The sequence below is a fragment of the Thunnus thynnus genome, chromosome 3, assembly GCF_963924715.1.
Source record: "Thunnus thynnus chromosome 3, fThuThy2.1, whole genome shotgun sequence".
NCBI lineage: Eukaryota > Metazoa > Chordata > Actinopteri > Scombriformes > Scombridae > Thunnus > Thunnus thynnus.
In genome coordinates, this window is record NC_089519.1 from 36,559,045 (window position 1) to 36,580,738 (window position 21,694).

The 21,694-nt window shown below is 42.3% G+C and overlaps 1 protein-coding gene across 1 annotated transcript in view; it reads right to left on the minus strand.

Annotated features, from left to right (window-relative positions):
- Window positions 1-1,654: 1,654 nt before the first annotated feature.
- Window positions 1,655-21,694, minus strand: part of LOC137180336 (complement C3-like) — a 28,525-nt gene continuing 8,485 nt past the window's right edge. The window contains exons 16-42 of the mRNA XM_067585666.1: window positions 21,554-21,683; window positions 20,874-20,936; window positions 20,655-20,775; window positions 20,448-20,536; window positions 20,144-20,283; window positions 19,070-19,282; window positions 18,762-18,813; window positions 18,543-18,632; window positions 18,161-18,367; window positions 17,869-17,944; window positions 17,566-17,725; window positions 17,304-17,399; window positions 15,357-15,507; window positions 14,375-14,460; window positions 13,881-13,958; window positions 13,583-13,738; window positions 13,397-13,459; window positions 13,184-13,265; window positions 13,000-13,048; window positions 5,119-5,209; window positions 4,897-4,986; window positions 4,697-4,799; window positions 4,413-4,502; window positions 3,379-3,468; window positions 3,205-3,288; window positions 2,493-2,637; window positions 1,655-2,246 (exon numbers count right to left, since the gene is read on the minus strand). Of these exons, the coding sequence (XP_067441767.1) occupies window positions 2,105-2,246; window positions 2,493-2,637; window positions 3,205-3,288; window positions 3,379-3,468; window positions 4,413-4,502; window positions 4,697-4,799; window positions 4,897-4,986; window positions 5,119-5,209; window positions 13,000-13,048; window positions 13,184-13,265; window positions 13,397-13,459; window positions 13,583-13,738; window positions 13,881-13,958; window positions 14,375-14,460; window positions 15,357-15,507; window positions 17,304-17,399; window positions 17,566-17,725; window positions 17,869-17,944; window positions 18,161-18,367; window positions 18,543-18,632; window positions 18,762-18,813; window positions 19,070-19,282; window positions 20,144-20,283; window positions 20,448-20,536; window positions 20,655-20,775; window positions 20,874-20,936; window positions 21,554-21,683 (2,937 nt within the window). The 3' untranslated portion in view covers window positions 1,655-2,104. The remainder of the gene's footprint in view (window positions 2,247-2,492; window positions 2,638-3,204; window positions 3,289-3,378; window positions 3,469-4,412; window positions 4,503-4,696; window positions 4,800-4,896; window positions 4,987-5,118; window positions 5,210-12,999; window positions 13,049-13,183; window positions 13,266-13,396; window positions 13,460-13,582; window positions 13,739-13,880; window positions 13,959-14,374; window positions 14,461-15,356; window positions 15,508-17,303; window positions 17,400-17,565; window positions 17,726-17,868; window positions 17,945-18,160; window positions 18,368-18,542; window positions 18,633-18,761; window positions 18,814-19,069; window positions 19,283-20,143; window positions 20,284-20,447; window positions 20,537-20,654; window positions 20,776-20,873; window positions 20,937-21,553; window positions 21,684-21,694) is intronic.

Sequence of the window (21,694 nt, forward strand, 5' to 3'; positions counted from 1 at the left end):
ATTATTGTTTTGTATGATATACAGCATTTTCCTGCTTTTTCTCTATTTCTAGAGACATGTAAGTGTTGGGACTACATGTGGACCACAGTTTACCACATGTTTCAAGACTCCAAGAAACCTGAGCCCTGGGGGTTCGCACCCAAGGTGTGAAGCTCCACCCATGGATCCAGGTTATCAAAACTAGAGATTCCCCTCTTATCTCTCTCTTTTCTCCACGAGCTGCAGCAGGAGCAGCTCCTTGCTCTCTTTCACACCATCTCTGCTCCCTTGTGTGGCCTGCTCACAGCAGACACACACAGTCTTCTTTACGGCAGAAGACGCGAGAGCCTGCCTAAGACTCAGAAACTAAGTTTCCTTGTGCCAGCAGCTAACACACAAGTCTGCTGGCCAGTTTAACAAGTACAGGAGCCGCGAAATGAAGTTAGCTTGCCGCTAACTCTACACCAAGGAGTGACCTGGGCCCTCTGCACGACTGGAGTGCTGTCTGCCCAGCAACGCCTGCATCTTTCAGCTTCAGAGCCAAAGCCTTCTCAGCCTGACTCACCCACGGATTCACCGGCTACAAAGCAGGACACCACAAAGCATCTCTTCCTTCATGGACTGGTAACAACTGGGCATAGCCTAGCAACACAGTGAAGCATAGTACGGCTAAGCAAGAATGTTTAACTCAAACAATGTACTGTACGTGTATTGATTTGGTTAAGGTTATACATTGAACTGTTGTTGTGATGTCCTTGTTGCCTATAGTCAGGTTACTGCATAGCCACACCGCTAGGTTAATGTTAGCATGCTTAACACATGTTACATCCAGTAACTAGGCCTTGCATGCAACTAACCTCGTTTTAACCTGGCACCTTTAGCATACACCAATTGGCCTTGAATAGAGAACCACACAGTTAAGAGGTTAAAACCTAGTTTGGCAAACTTTGGTTCAGGCAGCACATGTGGTTCAAGACACCACATGGTCTGGCCTTTTATCCCTGTAGTTCCCTTTATCAGCCAACGTGTCGACATGCCATGTGCTCAGTCACCAGGTGACTGCAGCCATCTTGCTATTGTCTTCCCTACACACACACACACACACACACACTCACACATTCACACTTGTAAATAGGTACACTTAGCTAGATTAGTATTGTGTGTTGCTTTTACCCTTTTGTTAAATAAATGCTTTTGGATATACCTGTTGTCTGTTTTAATGTTGCACAAGAATGAGTTTTGCCAACCTCTGCTCTGTAAGAACCCCAAATCCTTCAACCTTTACTAGCTATTGATATGGTGATTTTGTTTATAGTTATTAAATTAATTATTAATCAAAGTCCCAAATTCATAGATTAGTACACTTTGAGACTGAATTGGCTATCTTTTTCCCTGAGTCCAGGGTGGTGCCCCGTTATTATTAATTCTTATTAATAATTTTATTGATTTTAATAATTAACAATTATCTTTGATAATCATTAATTATTGCTGATAGCCAAACTTGTAGCCATGGCCCAACATAAGCATAAACCTCTCGATGCTGCCTGAGGAAGAACACCAAGCTTGAAACGCGTTGCAATCCAGAGCTTCTGCTGATTCATGCCTTTTCTGTTCTTTATGTATTCATGCACATGCTGAGCATATCCAGTTCTCTCACTTTTTTTCTCCTGTACTGTTTTCTGAGTATTTTCACTGACCTGTTTGGGAAGCTTTTTCCACTCTTTTCCGTTTCTGTTTGTCAGACTACATACAGTATGTTGTTTGCAGTAATGATTTGTTTTTCTTTGGAACATGAATGTCAAATGCTGAAAGTTATTTATATGCTGTATTATCGTATGTCATGTGATCCCATGTGGGATGGACCATTTTTTATGTTATGACATGAAAGAAAGTCAGAATTAATTAAACTTCCAGTTGAACTTACCAAAGGTTATTATACAGTAACCTGACAGTAATCACTACTGTAATTTTCTACATCTATATAAAACAGACGATGGGAATAAGACCATTACATTTTAATCAACAGTGTAACATTTTAACTTTTACATCACTTATATCTTGTAGCAGTTTAAGTTTTAGACAAAACAGCTAATTTCAAAAAAACATTTTATTTCCTTGAATTTCACTACGACGGACATCCAAAGACTTGGTACGTCTCGACCAACTCCTCAATGCCCAAACAGGTTGTTCTGTATTCTGCAGTCTGACACTCTGTGTCCATAGGCCAGTACTCGATCCAGGTTCTCTCACTAAGCACATACTGATACCTGAGGAGAGCAAAGTTAAAAAACATATTGTATGTTCATGTGGTCAGCTACCTGTAGTAATCTAGATTTAACTTTTTGGATTGAAATATAAACAGATGAAAAAGCATGACTCCCTCCCTTCCATAACAGGTAATATAGCAACAAACTAAGCTGCACATGACAGGCAAACCTGATTTTGTGTAGTAAAAATGTTGAAACTGAGATGATGCTATGAGGAGGGTGCACACACACAAAGAACAAACTTACGATTGCCTCTCCTCATCTCTGTGAATATCTTTGGATATGCCCATGATAAGGAAGGTTTTGCCAATTCCCAGATTTAAAGCCTCTCTGCAGTGTGGATAACTGAGGAACGTGCGCTGGGAACCCTCAGGAATCACATCATAAAGTCCTGTAATTACAATGTAGGAGAAGAGAAAGAAGATCTTTTAACAAACAACTCAATCAAAACAATAATAAAAGACAGAGTTTGATGACGTCATGGGGTTGTGGGAGTTGCTGTTTTCATTGTGTGGCTAAAAAAAATGTGGCTAAATACTGAATAAAAGTCAATTTATGACAGTTTCTGGCAAACAACCACAACGCTGATGTATCATCTTGCAGGCGTGTACTCTTTAGTGGGCGCCATTGTGGCAGACAAATACAATGTCATACAATGCTGGGTATGAACCATGGGGGTGCACCAGACTATTTCTTGACCAGGACCAGTAACTTCCTGCAGTCTCCACTAGTTACCTGCCAATGCAAGCTAAACTATCCAGCTGCTGGCTGTAGCTTCCTGAGAGTGGTATCAATCATCTAATCTCACTCTTGGTAAGAAAGCAATTTCCCAAATATTTCCCAAAATGTCAAACTCTCCCCAAATTTCAAATATCTAAGGTAGTGGCAAAAAATTGTCACCTTCAATTTTAAGGCACTTTAGTTTCGTTTTGAAGGTTCAAAGCAGATAAATACCCACCTTCCTTGATGACTTGCAGTATCTGCATTGTATAAATGTCGGTGGACCCAACGTCTTCAAAGTTTTCCACTCTCACTTTGTAAGCTGAGGACAGACAAGTTGCAGATGTTAGCTCACATACTTACTTCCTCGATCTCCCACTAACACAAATGCAGTCCATTTACATTCTCTTACCAAAATCAATAGCGGTCGGTGTCCTCTCACATAACATAGCTGTGCGCTGATTGTTGTTGATTTTACCCTTCTTCTGCATACTGCAGTTCTCTGGACACAGACAATGGGCACAAAACAAATACACAACTTATGACCTGATTAAATAAGCACATGTGCATATCTGTGGATAAGTTGTTGGGTGAGTACAGCTGTAATCAAAGTCACAACTTAATTTTGTAAGCTCTGAGCACTGTTCTGATCCTATAGGATCCAGCAGGTGCTTGCTGATAACTACAGTAATGTGCAAAGGTTTCAGGCACTTAATGTTTAAATTCTTATCCATCACATATTACCATCTGGGAAATGAACGGTCCCAAATTCAACCTGCAGCATGAAAATGACTCCAAACATACAGCCAGAGTCACAAAGAACTATCTTCAGTGAAAAGAACAAGGAGTCCTGCAACAGATGGTCCCCATGGAGCCTAAAACTTTTGTACAGTATTGTATGTTACCTTCAGGTGATTTACAGTAAACCAAATTCCGGGACCATCTCCTTTGCCAGATCTTAAAGGGGCACTTTACTGATTTTATGCATATTTACCCATCTGAGGTGCACTACTCAGCTTGTGAAAACACGTCAGCAAGGTTTGACCATTCTTTCTAGCCATATTAGCAATGTCTGTCAGTTGGTCCACTTCTTTGGTTCAGACTGAAATATTCCAACTATTGAATGGATTGCCATGAAATTTGGTACAGACATTAATGTTGCCCTCAGAATGAATTGTAATCAGTTTGGTGATCCCCAGCAGTCTCAGCTATACTTTGTGTTTTAGTGCTTATTAGCAAATATTAATTCTAAATCGCTGCAGTTTACAGACAAAGCAGAATGATCACCCCCCCAAACCACTGATCAAAATAATGCTTTACCTCTTTGAAGCACATTGTTCGTGTTGTGTTTATGTGCTTCTTTTAGAAGAATTTTCGGTGTATGGTTTGCTTAGGTATGCTTGCTGTAGACAGACTTTTTCATCCGTGAGACTTCATCCTGCTTACCATCAGCACATATGCATACATTATTTGTGCAGAGCCTCAAAACCTGTCCAGCTCTTCTCTCCGGATGGTAGTATTTCACACAACGTGTCTCTGCAATGAGAAAGAAAGATATTTAAAAAATATTTTCTGCCCATTGCTGTACATCACAAAATAATCATAAAATACTTTGAAAATCTAATCATTTCTGCTTATCCATCCTGTTAATTACTCTGAATATTTATCAGCAGCAAAGAAAAATGAAGCTCATAGAGGCAGCATACAGTATAAGTGTCTTTGAGACTCACGTTCATAGTATTCATAGACAGACACAGCAGCTGGCTGTAAGATGCCCACTTTCAGCGTCTGATGGATCCTAAAAGTGATCTCCTCTGGATGTTGGTGAGAAACCTGTGGAGAGATGTAAGACAAAGGTGAGACAGATATAAATAGCGAAAGGACAAGGCAGAGAGAAAAGGGGTAGAGGGAGGTAATACTGATGCCTTGCCTTGTCCAAGTAGATGATGAGTGAGCCTCTTTCTGACAGGACTTTGTTCATCTCATATTTTGCAATAGTGCGGGCAGGTCCTCTGGACAACTACACACCCAAACATACACACAAACATGATTAGACAACTTCCTAGACCATAAAACACATCTTGTTTTCCTAACCCTAAATACTGACTTTTGAACTCTATACAGGTATGTGCATATCTGTAAAGACTCTTACTAAGTCAAGGTCGTTTGTGTTAGCGGTGAAGCCTGTTAGCAAGCCAATATCCAAGATTGACATGGTTGCATCGCGCTCCAAGTCCCTAAACCTGCACACAGAAAATGGACAGAGTATTTTAAAAAAAACAGAATAACACATGGAGAGAATGAAAGTGAGAAAGTGAAGCTTTATTAAATATCCTTACAAGGCCCCCATGAGCTGTTTTTTTTTCACAGACAGTGGGCTCCCTTAAATGGCTACATGGCTATATTTTATATAGCACTTTTATCCTATATTTTAGGTTAATTCATTTACCTGTCAGATGGATTTTGTTTACTTTAGTTAATCATTGGTTAGGTGTCGTATTGAAAGTTCCTGTTGGTGGAAATAATATGTTAACTCTCTACCCACACTATGCGCTAAAATGTTCTTTTTTAGAAACATTTTAGCGCATTGTTCTGTTTAATTCTCCATCATCTGTAGCTTCCCCCAAGGAACGGTCCCCCAGAGGCCGGTCTGGTGGAGGCAAAGTGCGGGCTCCCCGACGGGCAGGCATCTTAGCTGGCTGGTCAGGATGACACCGATGAAAATCAGCAATGAGGTTGGAGTCGACGATGAAACGAGCAGGAACCCAGGATCTCTCTTCCGGGCCATACCCCTCCCAGTCCACCAAGTACTGAAGGCCTCTCCCCCGCCGGCGGGAGCGCATCAGGCGATGCACCGTGTAGACTGGACCCCCATCAACAATGTGTGGAGGAGGTGGTGGCGGTGCTGCAGGGACCAAGGGACTGTCATGGACCGGCTTCACCTTGGAGACATGGAAGGTTGGATGGACGCGCATAGAGCGCGGGAGCTTCAACCGTACTGCAACGGGGTTGATGACTTTCTGTATAGTGAAGGGTCCAATGTGTTTAGGTGCCATGTTCCTGGATTCCACATGGAGGGGCAGGTCTCGGGTGGAGAGCCACACTCGCTGACCCGCTTGGTAAGTAGGTGCAGGGGTGCGGCGGCGGTTGGCGGTGGCAGTGTAGCGGTCCACAGACCGGAGGATGGAACGGGCCCGGAGCCAGGTTCTGCGGCAGCGGCGGATGAAGGCTTGGACAGATGGGCAGGAAACCTCCTTCTCCTGGGTGGGGAACAACAGTGGTTGATAGCCGTATGCACATTGGAAAGGAGAGAAGCCGGTGGCAGAGCAGATGGAGTTGTGAGCATATTCTACCCACAACAGCTGTGAGGACCAGGAGGAGGGGTTCTGGGAGGCCATGCACTGCAGGGCCGTTTCCAACTACTGGTTCATGCGCTCCGTTTGCCCATTGGTCTGAGGGTGGAAGCCGGAGGACAGACTGGCGGTGGCACCCAGGAGACTACAGAACTCTCTCCAAAAAACAGAGGCAAATTGAGGCCCACGGTCTGACACCACATCGACAGGGAGGCCATGAAGACGGAATATGTGGAGCAGGACCAACTGAGCAGTTCTCTTGGCTGAAGGGAGCTTGGGCAGAGGCACGAAGTGGGCCATTTCACTGAAGCGGTCCACAATGGTCAGGATGACAGTATGGCCTTCAGAAGAGGGAAGGCCTGTCACAAAGTCCATGGAGATGTGGGACCACGGGCGGTGGGGAACAGGAAGAGGCTGCAGAAGTCCTGCTAGGGCCCGGCGGGAGGTCTTGTGTTGATTACAGACTGGGCAGGCTTTGACGAAGTCCTGGGTGTCCTCTTTCAAGCTGGGCCACCAGAAGCACTGGAGGAGGGCGTGCTGTGTCCGTCGAGCACCAGGGTGGCAGGAGAGCTTGGAGGAGTGGGCCCACTGCAGCACCTCAGGCGACAAACGCTGAGAGAAGAAGGCACATGGGTGGAGCTTCTGGTCAGTGGCAGAGCGCTGGGACAGGACAGCCCCTATCCCCACATCAGAGGCATCCACCTCCACAATGAACTGGCGATCAGGGTTGGGCATCTGAAGGATGGGTGCTGAGGTGAACCGTGTCTTGAGAGTTTGGAAGGCTTTGTCAGTGGAAGGTGACCACTGAAAAGGCACCTTGGAGGTCAGGGCGGTGAGAGGAGCTGCCACGGAGCTGTAATTGTGGATGAAGCGGCGGTAGAAATTGGCAAAACCCAGGAAGCACTGAAGCTGTTTGCGGGACTCAGGAACAAGCCAGAAGGTGACGGCAGAGACTTTAGCTGGGTCCATCTGTACACTGTCTTTTGCAACTATGTACCCCAGGAAGGACACTGAGGAGGCATGGAACTCACACTTCTCAGCTTTAACAAACAGGGAGTTCTCAAGGAGGCACTGGAGGACGGCTTGGACATGGTGAATGTGTTCATCTCTGGACTGGGAGAAGATGAGAATGTCATCCAGGTAGACAAAGACGAACCAGTTGAGCATGTCTCGAAGAACGTCGTTTACCAGGGCCTGGAAGACGGCGGGGGCATTGGTGAGGCCGAATGGCATGACGAGGTACTCGTAGTGGCCTGTCGGGGTGTTGAAGGCCGTCTTCCACTCGTCTCCCTCTCTGATGTGGACAAGGTGATAGGTGTTGCGCAGGTCGAGCTTGGTGAAAATGGTGGCCCCCTGGAGCAGCTCGAAGGCGGAGGAGATGAGTGGCAGCGGGTACCTGTTCTTGATAGTAATGTCATTTAGCCCTCGGTAGACAATGCAGGGTCTCAGTGTCTTGTCCTTCTTCTCCACGAAGAAAAAACCCGCCCCGGCAGGAGAGGAAGAAGGACGGATGAGACCCGCAGCCAGAGAGTCATTGATATAAGTCTCCATGGCCTTTCTCTCAGGCTCAGACAAGGAGTACAGGCGCCCCTTGGGGGGTGAAGTCCCAGGCAAGAGGTCAATAGCGCAGTCGTAGGGACGGTGCAGAGGCAGAGATGTGGCTTTGGCTTTACTGAAGACCAGGCAGAAGTCGTGGTACTCCGGCGGCACCCTGGAGAGATCGGGCGAGGAGCTGGGGCTGGGGGAGTGAAGTGGCAAGGAGGCTTGCTGCAGGCACCTGAGATGACAGGAGGGGCTCCACCCTTGAATGGCCCCCGTGACCCAGTCGATGTGAGGGTTGTGAAGACGGAGCCAAGGATACCCCAGGATGAGAGGCAGATGGAGTGAGCTCAGGATGTGAAACTGGATTGTTTCGTGGTGGTTGCCAGAGAGCAGCAGATGGACAGGGGAGGTTTGATGTGTGACGTTGCCCAAGATGTGTCCATCTAGGGCTCTAGCGGGAACCGGTTGTGGCAAGGGAACCCGCCCGAGCCCCAACTGAAGGGCCAACTCCTCGTCAATAATGCAGGCATCAGCCCCAGAGTCAATGAAGGTAGCCATGGTGTGGGGACCGTCCGGAAGGAGGAGCCGGGCCTGTAGCAGAGCTCTTTGGGGACGGGGAGACACTAGGGAAGTTGGGCTCACCAGGATCTCCCCCATTACTGTTGAGCCCTGGCTTTTGCTGGACATCTCGAGATGAAGTGCCCTGCTGCTCCACAGTAAAGGCAGAGGTTGGCCTTACGGCGATGCTCCTTCTCCTCTGGGGTGAGGGAGGTGCGTCCCAGCTGCATAGGCTCAGGATCCCCTGTCTGCAGAGCTGAAGAGGAGGCAGAGTTGGCTGCGACGGCACCCCATGGGAGCGGGACGGCAGAGGGCGATGGCCTCCCCCGTGACGCTTCTCTTGTCGCTGGGCCTGGATGTGGAGGTCGATGCGGGTGGCCAACTCAACCACCCCATCCAACGTGGTGGGCAGGTCATGGGAAACCAGTTCATCCTTGATGTAGTCGGCCAACCCGTTGAGGAATGCGTCGCAGAGGGCCAAGTTGTTCCACTTGCTTCGGCTGGCTCTGGTGCGAAAGTCTATGGAATAGTTTCAGTCCAATCAGACCTCCGATTGCCTCAGGACCACAGGTATCCAAGCCAAACACCTTGTGAAGCTCTGTGGCAAACAGGTCAAAGGAAGCACAGGCTGGTGACCGTCTCTCCCACTCGGCTGTCCCCCATAACCAAGCTCTGCCCGTCAGATGGTTGATGACGAATGCAACCTTCGCTCCCTCCGTGGTGAAGGTGCGGGGCTGCAGAGCAAACAGGAGAGAGCAGTTGGTGAGGAAAGGGCCACAGGTCTCTCGGTCACCCTTGTAGCGCTCCAGGATTCCCACCTGGGGCTCAGGGACATCCATGGGTGGCAAAGGGGCTGGAGCAAGTGCAGGAGCGGTAGCAGGCGGAGCAGGAGGAGAAGCAGCCCCAGAGGCTTGAGGGGCTTGGGTTAGCAGGGCTGTTAACTGCTGCAGCTGTCCAGCTAACATTGTTAGCGCCTGCTCGTGGGCTGCTGCTGCCTGTTTGGTTTCAGTCACAGCTGCTGTCATCATGGCCTCATGCTGTTGAAGGACGCCTTCAATCCTTTCAAGGCTACTCAGCGGTGAGGGTTCGTGCGCTGGATCCATAATTGGTCAGATTGTACTGTAATGGGTATAGGATGGACCCAATAGCAGCACAAATGACACTGGTATAAACTTTGCAGTCTTTATTTCACACGATGTCAAGGCAATATTAGCACGGTCAGAGAAACACAGTTCTAATGAGTATGACTCCACCGGAAATTGAACCCCGATCTTCCACTCCCACAGCGGACAAAGACCAGGCAACAGGCAGGCAGAACTCAGAGTCAGGGACAGAAGGCTGGTGGGTTTACCGGGGCAGAGACGAGGAGCGATGGTCGAAGACAAGCTGATCAGAAACCAGGAAGGCAGTCCAGTGAAGAAAGCGAGATGACTTAGCATAGTAGCGTAGACAATCTGACAGAGAGAGAGTGGGCCGAGGCAGCTTATATACTGGCTTGATTGCAGATGATGAGCAGGTGGGAGCGCCAGGTGAAGGTGGTTGAACTAATGAGGGGTGTGGCAGAGCAGAGAGTGAGACTGAATGATTGGATGATTCCCACAGCAACAGGTGAGGGGGAGAGCAGACTCTGACACTATTTGTACTTCATCAACCCAGAGGAAGACACCTTTCCTTCATCCCCTTATGTGGTGGTGTGGTGGGACTGCGATCCCTTTGCTTTTATTAGCGGGTGCACCCAGAACTATAAACTGACCTAAACACTGAATAGACTGACTACAACTAAGGACTGATAAAACTTGAACATAACAAAGAACTGAACTTTGTTACACCATAAGGGACATTGCTTCAGAGGAACTAAAGACGTCTACTGTACATGGTTTATTAAAATTGGTTATTAAAGTTGAATTGCTTTAAGTTATGTCTGTTATTGGTTTTAATAGTATATTTATCTGCTGAAATATGGGTTTGTAGGAGTATTAGTACTTTGAGCAGTGAGTTGCTGAGCAAGTGAGGCTGTGATGAGATGTCTCAGCCCAGAATGATCATTTGGCTTTGGGTCACAGATGTGCAGAGGTCCATTTGGGCTTTTGCTGGCTTATTGTAAAACGTGTCAGTGGGGATTCAGGCTTGAATCTCTTGTGATCTTTTGGTTAAATGCAGAATAAACTTTCCTGATTACGCTTTGTGTTTACTCTGGCTTGAAAGAAACTTCAAATAAAAGACTATGAAAAATATGAAAATGCAAGGCTTAATCTTAAAAAGATCGATAACTGAACGTGTTTTAAAAAGGTTTAAAATATGCACTTAGAAAAAGGAAAGAGAAGTCTTAAAGGGGTAGTTTCTTACTCATGAAGAGGAGGCCAGCTCAAAGAAAAATCTCTGTGAGGCTATTTTATAAGTTTCGACAAGAGTGGAGTAGTTTTGAATGTTTTTTAAACTGAACTAAGCTGAATTACTGATGAATATTCAATTTCTTTGTTCTCAGGGCCTGCATCTTCGGAAATAAGTGAACTTTTGGAAAAAGTCTAATTCTGTGTTTTTACACGCAAAAATCACACTTCAAGTCACTATGACCAAGTATTTCACATTAAAGTTGTAAACACATTCTTTTCATAACGTTCAAGTATTTCATAATATTTTCTGATTAATAACGATCCTGCTGTAATATAATGAATAAAAGAGTTAAAGCAGCAATTCTGTGAGGTGAGAAACAAATATACATTCAACATAGTTATTTCATTACTTCTGTAACAAAGCATTCAAGGTGACTTCCTAGCTAATGTGCTAATCAATATATGATTAAAGTTAGGTCATTTTCAAGTAATATTGCATAGACTATATAAACACCAACAAGTGAGATTATTCAAACCTATATTTCTAAACTTATCAAAAAGATGACAATATGATAAAATGTAAGATGACCAACTTCTTCAACATCTCACCAATATAACATAGTGCACTTATCAAAGTTACAGCATTCTTTATGAATTTTTAAGGTAAACAATTTGACAGGGCCCATATTCTGATTAAACAGCTAATTTCACAGTTATTAAGGTTTGGAATATAACAGGAGTTCATTTTGCAGTGTTGCAAAGGAATGCTCCTCTTGAGATTTGTAACCTTGGGATTGTGTAGATAAAAGGGTCTGTGTCCCATTTAAGGTAGGGCTTTTTGTTTTTTCTGTGGTCCAAGTGACCTTAGGGTCAGTTTTATGCTTTTAGTTCAGGCAATAATTTCAGGATGTTCAGTCAGAAATGGTCTCTTAGGAGGTCTTTGTCTGTTGAGCATCATTAATCAACCTCCACTTAGAGGGTTACAAAGGTCAGTTCTGCAGGCCAAGGGTTTACTCTTACCAACTTTGGAATCCAGGCAAGATTACTTTAACACAACTAAAGAACAAGCAGTTGTCAAGGCCTGCTGTGAAACTGGTTCATTGTACCTGAAGAAGGTAAAAAAAAAAGTTTTTCTTTTGTTAAAAATGTTTTTTTTTATGTTTTTCACTGTATCATCTTATTTTCTTACAAAAGAAAAGTTTTAATGTAAGTAATGTCCTTTACCTATCTTCAACCCCTCCCTACGAACTTAGACACTGGTCCAATATCATTTAACTACCCTGTGGACATTAGGCGTCGCAGGGGTTACATAACCAAGCGTCCTCAGTGGTTTTGCCATAATCTGTGTCAATTATGAGATTGGCCAGCAGCTGTCCTATGATGACATCATTGATGACTTTGCTGCTAAAACATCTAGTTTTGAAGATGATGATGATGTTAATAATGCTAAGCTAAGTCCCTTAAATTAAAATAAGTTTTTTTTATGTGTAAACAGCAGCATTTGGTCCCATTTATATGCATATGGAATATTGATGGCTGAAGAGCAAAACCTCCTATCTGAAAAATGCACGTTTTTGAGAAAACTAAAAAAAAAACATGTTGTTTTTTTCACAGAATGTTATTTGTTAAGGATACCCAACATATACTACACTGTAATAACTATACAAACATACAGTAAACAATACCACATATCCTTAACAAATAGCATTCCGCAAGAAAACAACAAGTTTTTTTTAACCCTCCTGTTGTCTTCCTGTCAATCATGCAACTTTTGTCCTCCGGAGTCAAAATTGACCCGGGAGGACAAAAGTCCCCAAAAACACCCAAAATTCAAGTGGTGATCATTACTTTTACTTGCAAAGTGTGTGTTATGGATCCATCCATGTGATTTCCAGGCGATTAGATGAAAGAAATTCACATTTCTGATATAAAAACATTTGAAAACGGGTCAAATTTGACCCAAAGACAACAGGAGGGTTAAACAAGTTTCCTCAAAAAAGTGCATTTTTCAGATAGGAGGTTTTGCTCTTCTGCCATTGATATGATGCAGCGATGAAATATGATCCAAAATGCTAGAAATGGCCCTTGATTGCAGGCAATTAAAATTATGGTAAAACTGAGAGGAGAGAAATAGAAACAGAGCAGGGAAGAAGTGAAATATTGAAGGACCATAGCTGGCTAGAAAATTATCTGTATAAAGCCATGTTACTGAAACACAAGTCAGTGTTACGTCTTGATTGTACTCACAAAACGTCTATTTTCAGCTTGTATATCTTCTCATCATCTTCCATTCTATCTGGAGGAGCAAACAGTAGATGAGCATTAGTATTTTAAATAGTTTTTCTCATTAAAGAAACATACTTAAAGAACATAAAAAGCATCAAATAAAGACTAATATATACAGTGGATGAGACAGAGGGCATCAAATTACCTGGGAGGAGCTGCACAGACAGGTCAAACTGTTGACAGTCACTCTCCTTTTCTTTAGGTAGAGCGTAATACAGTGACACCATCTGTCACATAGACAAAAGTGCATTTTAATATTGCATTCATTGTGATAAATGAAATTAAATAATCTGGAATTCCAAAGGGACACATCAATACACAACAGATGATCAGAACAAAAATATTATCTTTTACTTACTGTCAGCGTTGCTTCTCTGGTGCCCTCGGCAGTCACTTTCACATCCTGGTTTATATTATGGAACTGTTGGGATTTAATTATGCACACAAACACACACACACACGGGTCAGCGGGGAAATACACACAGAAAGTAGAATGCATGATGGTATGATATGTGTGTTTGTACATGATGTGTGTGTGTCTCACTGTAGATATTCTGGTGATATGGTAGTTGTCCTTGTTGAAGTTGAACTTGTCAGGGAATGACATGCCTGGCAATAGGATGTCCACATTCAGATCATACTCTGGTTCTTCAGCATTTGCCCAGTACTCAGCTACAGCCTGATACACTATCATGGTAGCCTGGAGGGAAAAAGAGTGTGGGGTGGGGGTGGTTGGGGGAAAGAAACTTGAGCCCATTTGACCTGAAAAAAAAGTGCAGTTGATGCACAAATAGTGGTATATGAATATACAGTATCAAGGTTGACAGAGAGGTCTGTGCTACCTGAGTTGATCCATAGCCTCCGCCCACTCTCTGCTGTTTGTTGAACCATCTCACAACAGGTCTGGCATCCTCAAAGGCCTTTATTAACAGAAGGCAAGAAAAGGGTCGAAATCTGTGCGATTGACTGTGTATTTGATTTTTTAAATCTTAATTCTGTTACGGTTAAATTATTTCCTGTCAGTTTCTAAAGTGAACCATAGATTGTTAGATTACCGAATCAGTTTTTCCTATTATTATTATGACACAGTCATCTTGTTGAGACTTGAAACTTGTCCGATAGAATCAATCAATCACAATAAAGCATAATGTCTCCTTTATTTTTACATTTGACATTACTGAGAGACAAATTTCACTGACTTTGGTTTCCAGTCAGGGAAACGCCTCTCTTCACCAACCATCTGCCTTTTAAGTGAGCTAATAAGAATGATGACTCTCTTGTGTGTTTTCTGTAACATGACGTGCTGGTGAAACACACATAATTGGGACGTACTCACCTCGACCTTGACCAAAGCCAGAAGAGCATAAGCTGTGGTTTCAAGGGTGTACACCTGTCCCTTAGGTACAGGCCAGTGGGATAACTCTGAAGGAGACACAGACAAATATTTTTTATTGCTGTGCTTTACCTGTGAAAAGCTTAATCAACTATTAAATCTCCAATCCCTAATCTTAAAATATCTAACCTAATCTGTGAAAAATTAAATAAAAAGTCTGACTGATGAGGCCAGTACTGACATTGATATTTGAAAGTTAAATTATCAGATATTTGTCTTTTAATATTAACACCTAACATAACCAAACATTTCTGATAAAGATCAATTAAAACTTCAAAATTCTTATATTCATACTGAGCAGTGGCAGATTGTAACTAAGTGCATTTACTCAAGTACTGTCCATAAATACACATTTGAGGTACTTGTACATTACTTGAATACTTCCATTTTATGCTACTTTGTATTTCTACTTAATGTTGTTGTTTTTATTATTGAATTATTATTATTATTTTTACTTCACTACAATTCTTTGCCTCTAATAGTTACTGGTTGCTTTTAGATTAAGATTTTACATAAAATATTATATTTTAATATTCTAACTGTTGTTTAAATTGTCTGCTCTTTTCTGTTTAAAATTTGTTATGTACTTTGTGTGAAAGGTGCTATGTAAATAAAGTTTATTACTAATATTATTATAATAAAGAAACATATGATTTTATGATGACACTTATATAATATGATGCAGACTATTAATCTATGATGAGATAAACTACAACATTAAAATGTTCTTACATGTATTTGTTAGCGATAAAAACAAACAGTATAATATAGGCTACCAATAAAATATAACACTCTAAAAGAAGCCAGTCTGCATTATGAATACTTATAATACTGATAATACTTCTGTACTTTAACTTAAATAACATTTGTTCTGGTGGACAATCTATGTAAGTGAGATACTACAATAATTGTTGTGTGACAACACCTGGAGAAACAAAGTTGTAGAGGATCTGCCGGTTCAGTTTGCCTTCATTGGCCAGGGCATATGATGTCATGGCAACAGCATATGGGTTGGTGAGGCTAGGCAGAAGTCTTTCCAGGTAGGCAACAGCTTTGTCTATACTGTCTAGCAGACTCTGGACAGTAGAAGAAGATGAGGGAAGGAGGAAGAAGAGAATGGGAGAACAGGCAGACAGGAAAAATGAACACAAAAGGCTTTAAAGCAACTAATTCATTTTCAATATCCACTCTGTATGTTAGAGCAGTATTTGAACCTGGGACAAGACTGGATTGTTCCCTCTCTTACCATCTTCTTTGCCTTATGAGCCATACTGAGCCTAGTTACTGAGTTACTGAGTTGGTTACTGTTGAGGTGTGGGGTAATGATGTTATGCATAAACACGAGAGAAAAAGAATGAGGAGTGTGTGTTTATCTGCTCTATTGTAAGCTGCAATTGTTTGCATGTCTGTCTACAGTACTATCTACACTTTGGTGACGCTTTAGATTACAGCCCACAACGTACAGCTTAATTATCTTTTGTACTAATGGTGTACCAGTACAGTGCAGACAGATACATATACGTAGGTACAGGGGAACAAGATGTGACGCTATGGAATAAGGGGGCAACAATTAAGGTACTTATAAAGAACTTAAACTGTAGTTACTTTTTAACTGCTGGGTACCTATTCTATTAGAGTACCTATTCTTCTACAGAGTTCATTATGGTTCAGCTTTTCCAACTTGCTGCCATGGCTTGCCGTGTGACCATAGCAACCACAGAAACCATAGTTAGGGAAGAGCATTGGGAAACAATACAGGAGTTGATTTTACTGGCATCAGAGTTTCCTGAATGGTACACTTATACACTTGGTTGATATTAGCAGCCTGTGGTGTAGCCTACAAGTTGGAAGGATCGGAGGCAGCTGGGAGCCATTGTGGCTGCATTCTGCCCTGCCGATTCTAAACACAGACTATCAATGTTGTTCGTTTGAAAGCAACTTTATAAAACTAGGACTAACTAGCTCTACAGCAAACGTTAGATTAATTATCTATTACTTTGCCACAGCTAATAAATTTCCTAGCTTGCAAAACTGATGGTCACTGGCTAGAAATGCTTTTGCCTGCTTTTATCTACTTCTGTCTCATATTTAAAACTTTCTGCAAATTTTCAATCTGTCACTGTTACCATTAAGTGCATTATCCACCTGTTGTACATTTTCAATTTGTGCATAAAAAACCCTGAAATTTTGAAAGAGTTTTTACATTTGGCTGAGGTGGAAAAGATGATATATTGACAAAATCAAGATGCAACAAAGTACAATAGCAACCTGAAGCATGTGACTTAAATGTCATTTAAGCTTCTGCTTCATTGAAGAGACAACAAATACCATGTAGACAGATGAGGAGACTATACCGTTCCCCAGATTAATGCATGTGACAAATATAAATGCCATATTTCCATCACATTTCCACATGGTTTTCCATTGTTTGAGGTTTGACTAGTGTTCTTTCAGTTATGTCAGCTTGTTGCACCCTCATCTTCTGCAATGGTTTCATGGCATCAAACTGGAGAATTAGCACCAGTAACTTTGTATCTTGATGTGCCCGATTCCTAACATTTGAAGTCAACAGTAGTTGATGGAAACATGCATTAAGACATGCATTCTCATCTTCTTTAGCCAATTTTCTGGAAACATGATTAAAATTTGTGCTACACTGAGTATTGTAAACCACATATGTGCCATGCAAGAATGGAAAGCTCGACAGGCTTAGCAACAGTAACTAGGGGAGCAGAGTTTAGCTAGCGGTCAATTGCTTAATGGTGGTTCGGTGACTACAGAAAGCTTGCTTTTGCTCATCATTAATTTGTAGTCAGTGAATGAAAAAATAAAACTGGTGAGGGAAAAAGATGTTTGCAGGTGAGGTACTCACATTCAGTGTGGCAGCACATAGTGTGCGTGACTCCTGCATAGCAATGAGGCAGAAGGCTGTCATGGAGGCATCTGAATCTGTGCCACGCACATCACCCTACACACACAGACACACAGTTGTCAGAACCATCATCAATATCAACAGCATGAACATCTCTTTGTGCATATACTGTAAGATCATAGTGATGTGATTGTTTTTGTCTCAGTTAGCTATTTTTTTAGCATCAATTAAAGACTGATGTAACTGAAATCATTGCACGCACAATCATCTCTCCATGGTACACTTTTCCAACTTCTCTAAACCGGCCATCAGGTCGTTGTGTGTTGAGAATTAGAAACTTGACAGCATCACAGATCTTATCTTTTTCCACTGCCACCAGACCGTTGGCCATGGTAAAAACCTTGGTAACATATGCTGTCAGCCTTAGAGAGGAGAGGAGAGGGTGTAAAAGTTTAGTTACATTTATTTTCACATGAAATACACCCATCCTCACAAAGTTGGAATCTCAGTTAAGTAGGATGAGCAAACATTTACATATGTGTTTATGAATGTTTTGATGCCTCACCACGTGCTACTTTGGTGATGAGCCCAAACAGCAAAAGAACCATCCGACTTACGGTAATTAAGCTCGTTCTGGTAGCCTGCGCACAAACAAAACCCACAACCTTTTCACTGACTGCCATTCAATTAATCTTATCCAATGGATGACAATTTGAGAAGTCTTGTGATCCTCGTTTAAAGTGTATAAGGTCATGTTTTTTTTCTGCAATTTATTGATATCATTTCTGCCAGTCAGTAGTGTAGAAATCCAACACATAGAGGTTTTTGTGCTAATTGTTGTATCTATGTGTGCCTACCGGCTTTGATGTGTTGCAGGGCTTCATCACGTTTCTGAAAGCCCACAGTCTCCCACTGGTTGGTTTTATCCAAATATGTGGTTGCAATGACAGGCAGGGTCATGTGGATCATGTTGCTCTCTCCACTGCCTGAGGGCCGGACAATCAGACTACCCATTGACGTCCCACTAATAGCGTTCTCCACCAGTTGACTTACTTGCTCTCTCCCTGCATGCACACAGACACACAGAAACCATAACATTATAGACTGACTGGGAGAAACAACCAAACAAACATGTAAAGGTCCCACACAACCAGTGAAGTCATTGCCAATGAGAAGCAACAACAGTAACAGTTAACACCAGTGCAATTTTTTGTTTGCCCATACAACATTATATCTCACCTGTCACAGAGATCTGTGTTCTAGTAGGTGTGTCTGGAACCAAATCCTTCATAGGAATTCCACTGTTGATAATTACTTCTTGTTTACCATCTAAAGGGACACACCATGGTCAAGTTGGAGGATTAATTACCAAGTGAAGAAAACATGATATTACTAAATTATTTTGTTGCTCCTATACTGCAGCCATTTAAGGTAATTAGGTAATCTCATCACACAAACCTTTAGGGTCCAAAATTATAATTTGAGGATATTTAACCAGTACGCCTTCAGGCTGGAGAAACAACAGGACAAACATCAGAGAAAATATTGTTGAGTAATCTTTATAGGCTGGTGTGTAGGAAAATACAACGTGGCTTCCTTGTTCAAATATTGCTCTATCTTTCTCAGTCTGTTTTTCTTATTTTCAGTTGCATTTAAAAAGACTGATATACAGAAAACAAGAGTCTTCTAGACATGCATCAAAGTCAATCGAGTGGCTAAATAGGGCAACTGTACAAACTGATTGCAACTGGTTGAAAGCCTCTTACCACCACCCGCAGCATCTTCCGGATTCCATCACTGAGATGAGAGTCTTTAACAGATGCTTTGACCTCAATTGGGTATTGTCCCTCCTTCATGGGAATAATGATAAAGGGTACAGATCGTGTCGTTTTGGGCCCAACTTTAACCTCCTGACGATACTCTCCACGCTTAGAGGCTGAACTGCACACATGCTCTGCCTCAATCAGATACACAAGCACCTTGAAAACAAGACAGAGATGGAGAAAGAAACTGAGGTATGTGCAGTTGATTGAAGATGAGGATCCCCTCCCTGAGTAGAAGATTCTGAAATACTGTATGTTGATTCTTCTGAGCATCTACACATAATTTCTTATCACTTTCAACAGTTTCAGCCACTGTGTTTCCTTATCTATAGAATAACAACAACATTATTTTTTTTCTTAAAGGACCAGTGTGTAGGATATAGTGTCATCTAGCGGTGAGGTTGCTGATCACAACTAGTTGAATACCCATCCCGCTCCAAGTGTGTAGGAACACCTATTGTGGACACGAAACTCGCCAAAAACGCAAAAGGCCCTCTCTAGAGCCAGTGTTTGGTTTGTCTATTCTGGGATACTGCAGAAAAAAAATGTCAGTCTCTGCGGAGGAGGACCTGCTCCCTATGTAGATATATTCCATTTCTGCTAAGCCTGTTCTGCTACTTACCACTAAATTCTACACACTGCACCTTTAAATAGGGATTTGCATGATTATTGATAATAATAATGATCAGTATTAGTTTAAGTCAGTTAACGATGAAGACCCCATTTGAAGAAAATGTCATGCTTTAAACTGTTTCCTAAAAGATCAATTTGATCTTAAGAATGGAAAGGCACACAGCAGATATTGCAGTGAGACATCACAGTTATCACAGACTGGAGAAAGGATTGCTTTTTGCTTTACTTTCATTTATTATCTCTCTTTTTTGCCACATGTTGAATGTCAGTCCAATATTTACTTTTGTTTTTGCCCTTCTGTTTGCAAACTCTCCAGAAAAATAATATGATTTCATCAGCTTCCTGAATGTCCTTAAACACCAGAGCAGAGTAACATAGACTTACTGTGAGATAGTCTGGGCTGTAGTTGTGGAGAATTGCCTGAACTTCTACCTGCTCTCCACGGACAGCAGAGTAAGGCAGCCTGAGATCAATGAAGAAATTCTTCTGGACAATTACCTCTAACGGATCACCAACACAGATTCCTTAAAGATGAGACGGATTAAAAGAAACACAACAAAACAAGGGATGACAGAAGAAGAAAAACAAGTGTGAGGGATGGAGAGACAGTACAATAAAGGGCTTTTGGCTTTAAGGTTAAAGAGGCACAATTAAAGCACAAGACAGATTTTAGTCACTGAATCCTCACCATTGGTTCTTGACAGACTAATGCCAGTCAATTCCCAGGTTGTGATTGAGTATTGCAAAGGGATATTTCTGTGATAGACTATTTTGTCACTGAAACATAGAAAAGTGTTATCAGGTTGACAGGTAAAAGGTCATTTTAAATTCAAGTGGTGTCATGAAATTAGTTATCAGTATATTTGTATGTGTTTATAGATGTCAGTTGACTCACCAATAAGGTTCTTGTGGAGGGCAAGCAGGCAGTTTGATATCAAACCACAGCCAACTTTCAGGGAACGAGGTGCGAGTAATAATCTCATTGCTGTCCATGTAACTGTTGTCATCTTCCTCACCTGATGAATACATTTAAAAAGGTTACTATTTTTAACTGGGAGACAGTGATTGTTTTCTAGCTTGGTGGTTATTGGGTCGTTTCAGCTGTGGTTCTTACTTAAGCTGGATGCAACGGCTGTAGTGGCACGTCTCCTCCTGCTGGGGGTCGGACATTTCAATTCTGGAAATGCAACACAGACTAAATCTTTAAATGATGATCAGTGGCTGACTGTTGAAGTCAACATGGAAATGTCCCAAAAACTGCGGTTCACCCAAATTACATAAAACATATTTTCTCACTTTCCCTAGTGGTATTTGGCAGGTAGTTTTGGAGCTTATGATATCTGTTGCCTATTTTTTTGCAAATTTTGTTAGTTGTGTGGAGAGCATTAAAAAATTACATTAAAAAAAAACTTACTTCAGAGTCCCTGAAACCATCTGCATGGCAAGATACCTTATCTTGGCTGACCTCCAGTGGTTTAACTTCTTGATTTCAACAATAAAGTGAAATCAATCAAATACCACAAAAGGGAAATATCATGTAATTTGGGTGAACAAACCATGTAAAGAGCAACTTAAAACTCCCTGAAAATCGTGTCTTTGCTGACTTCTGGTTGTTTAATTTCTTCTCTTCCTGCAGTGATGCACAGGTATACTCAATGACCCAGTGATATCACTGCTGGGTGTGGCTAAAGGTGTGCATTTCTGACCACAACCAAGCTGGGTTTGGTTGGGAATGGATGAATGAGATAAGTAGGAGGAGGGAAAACAATGAGACTACATATTAAGTAGTATCACCTTGTCTATAGGGGGTCCCAGAAGCGGTGCTGGACTCGAATAACAGCCCAGCATCGTAGAACACACTCATGCTGTCCCTCCCTCCACCTGGTGTGCAGCCTGTGTCGTACTTCTCTATTTGGTCCCACACCTGAGCAGTAA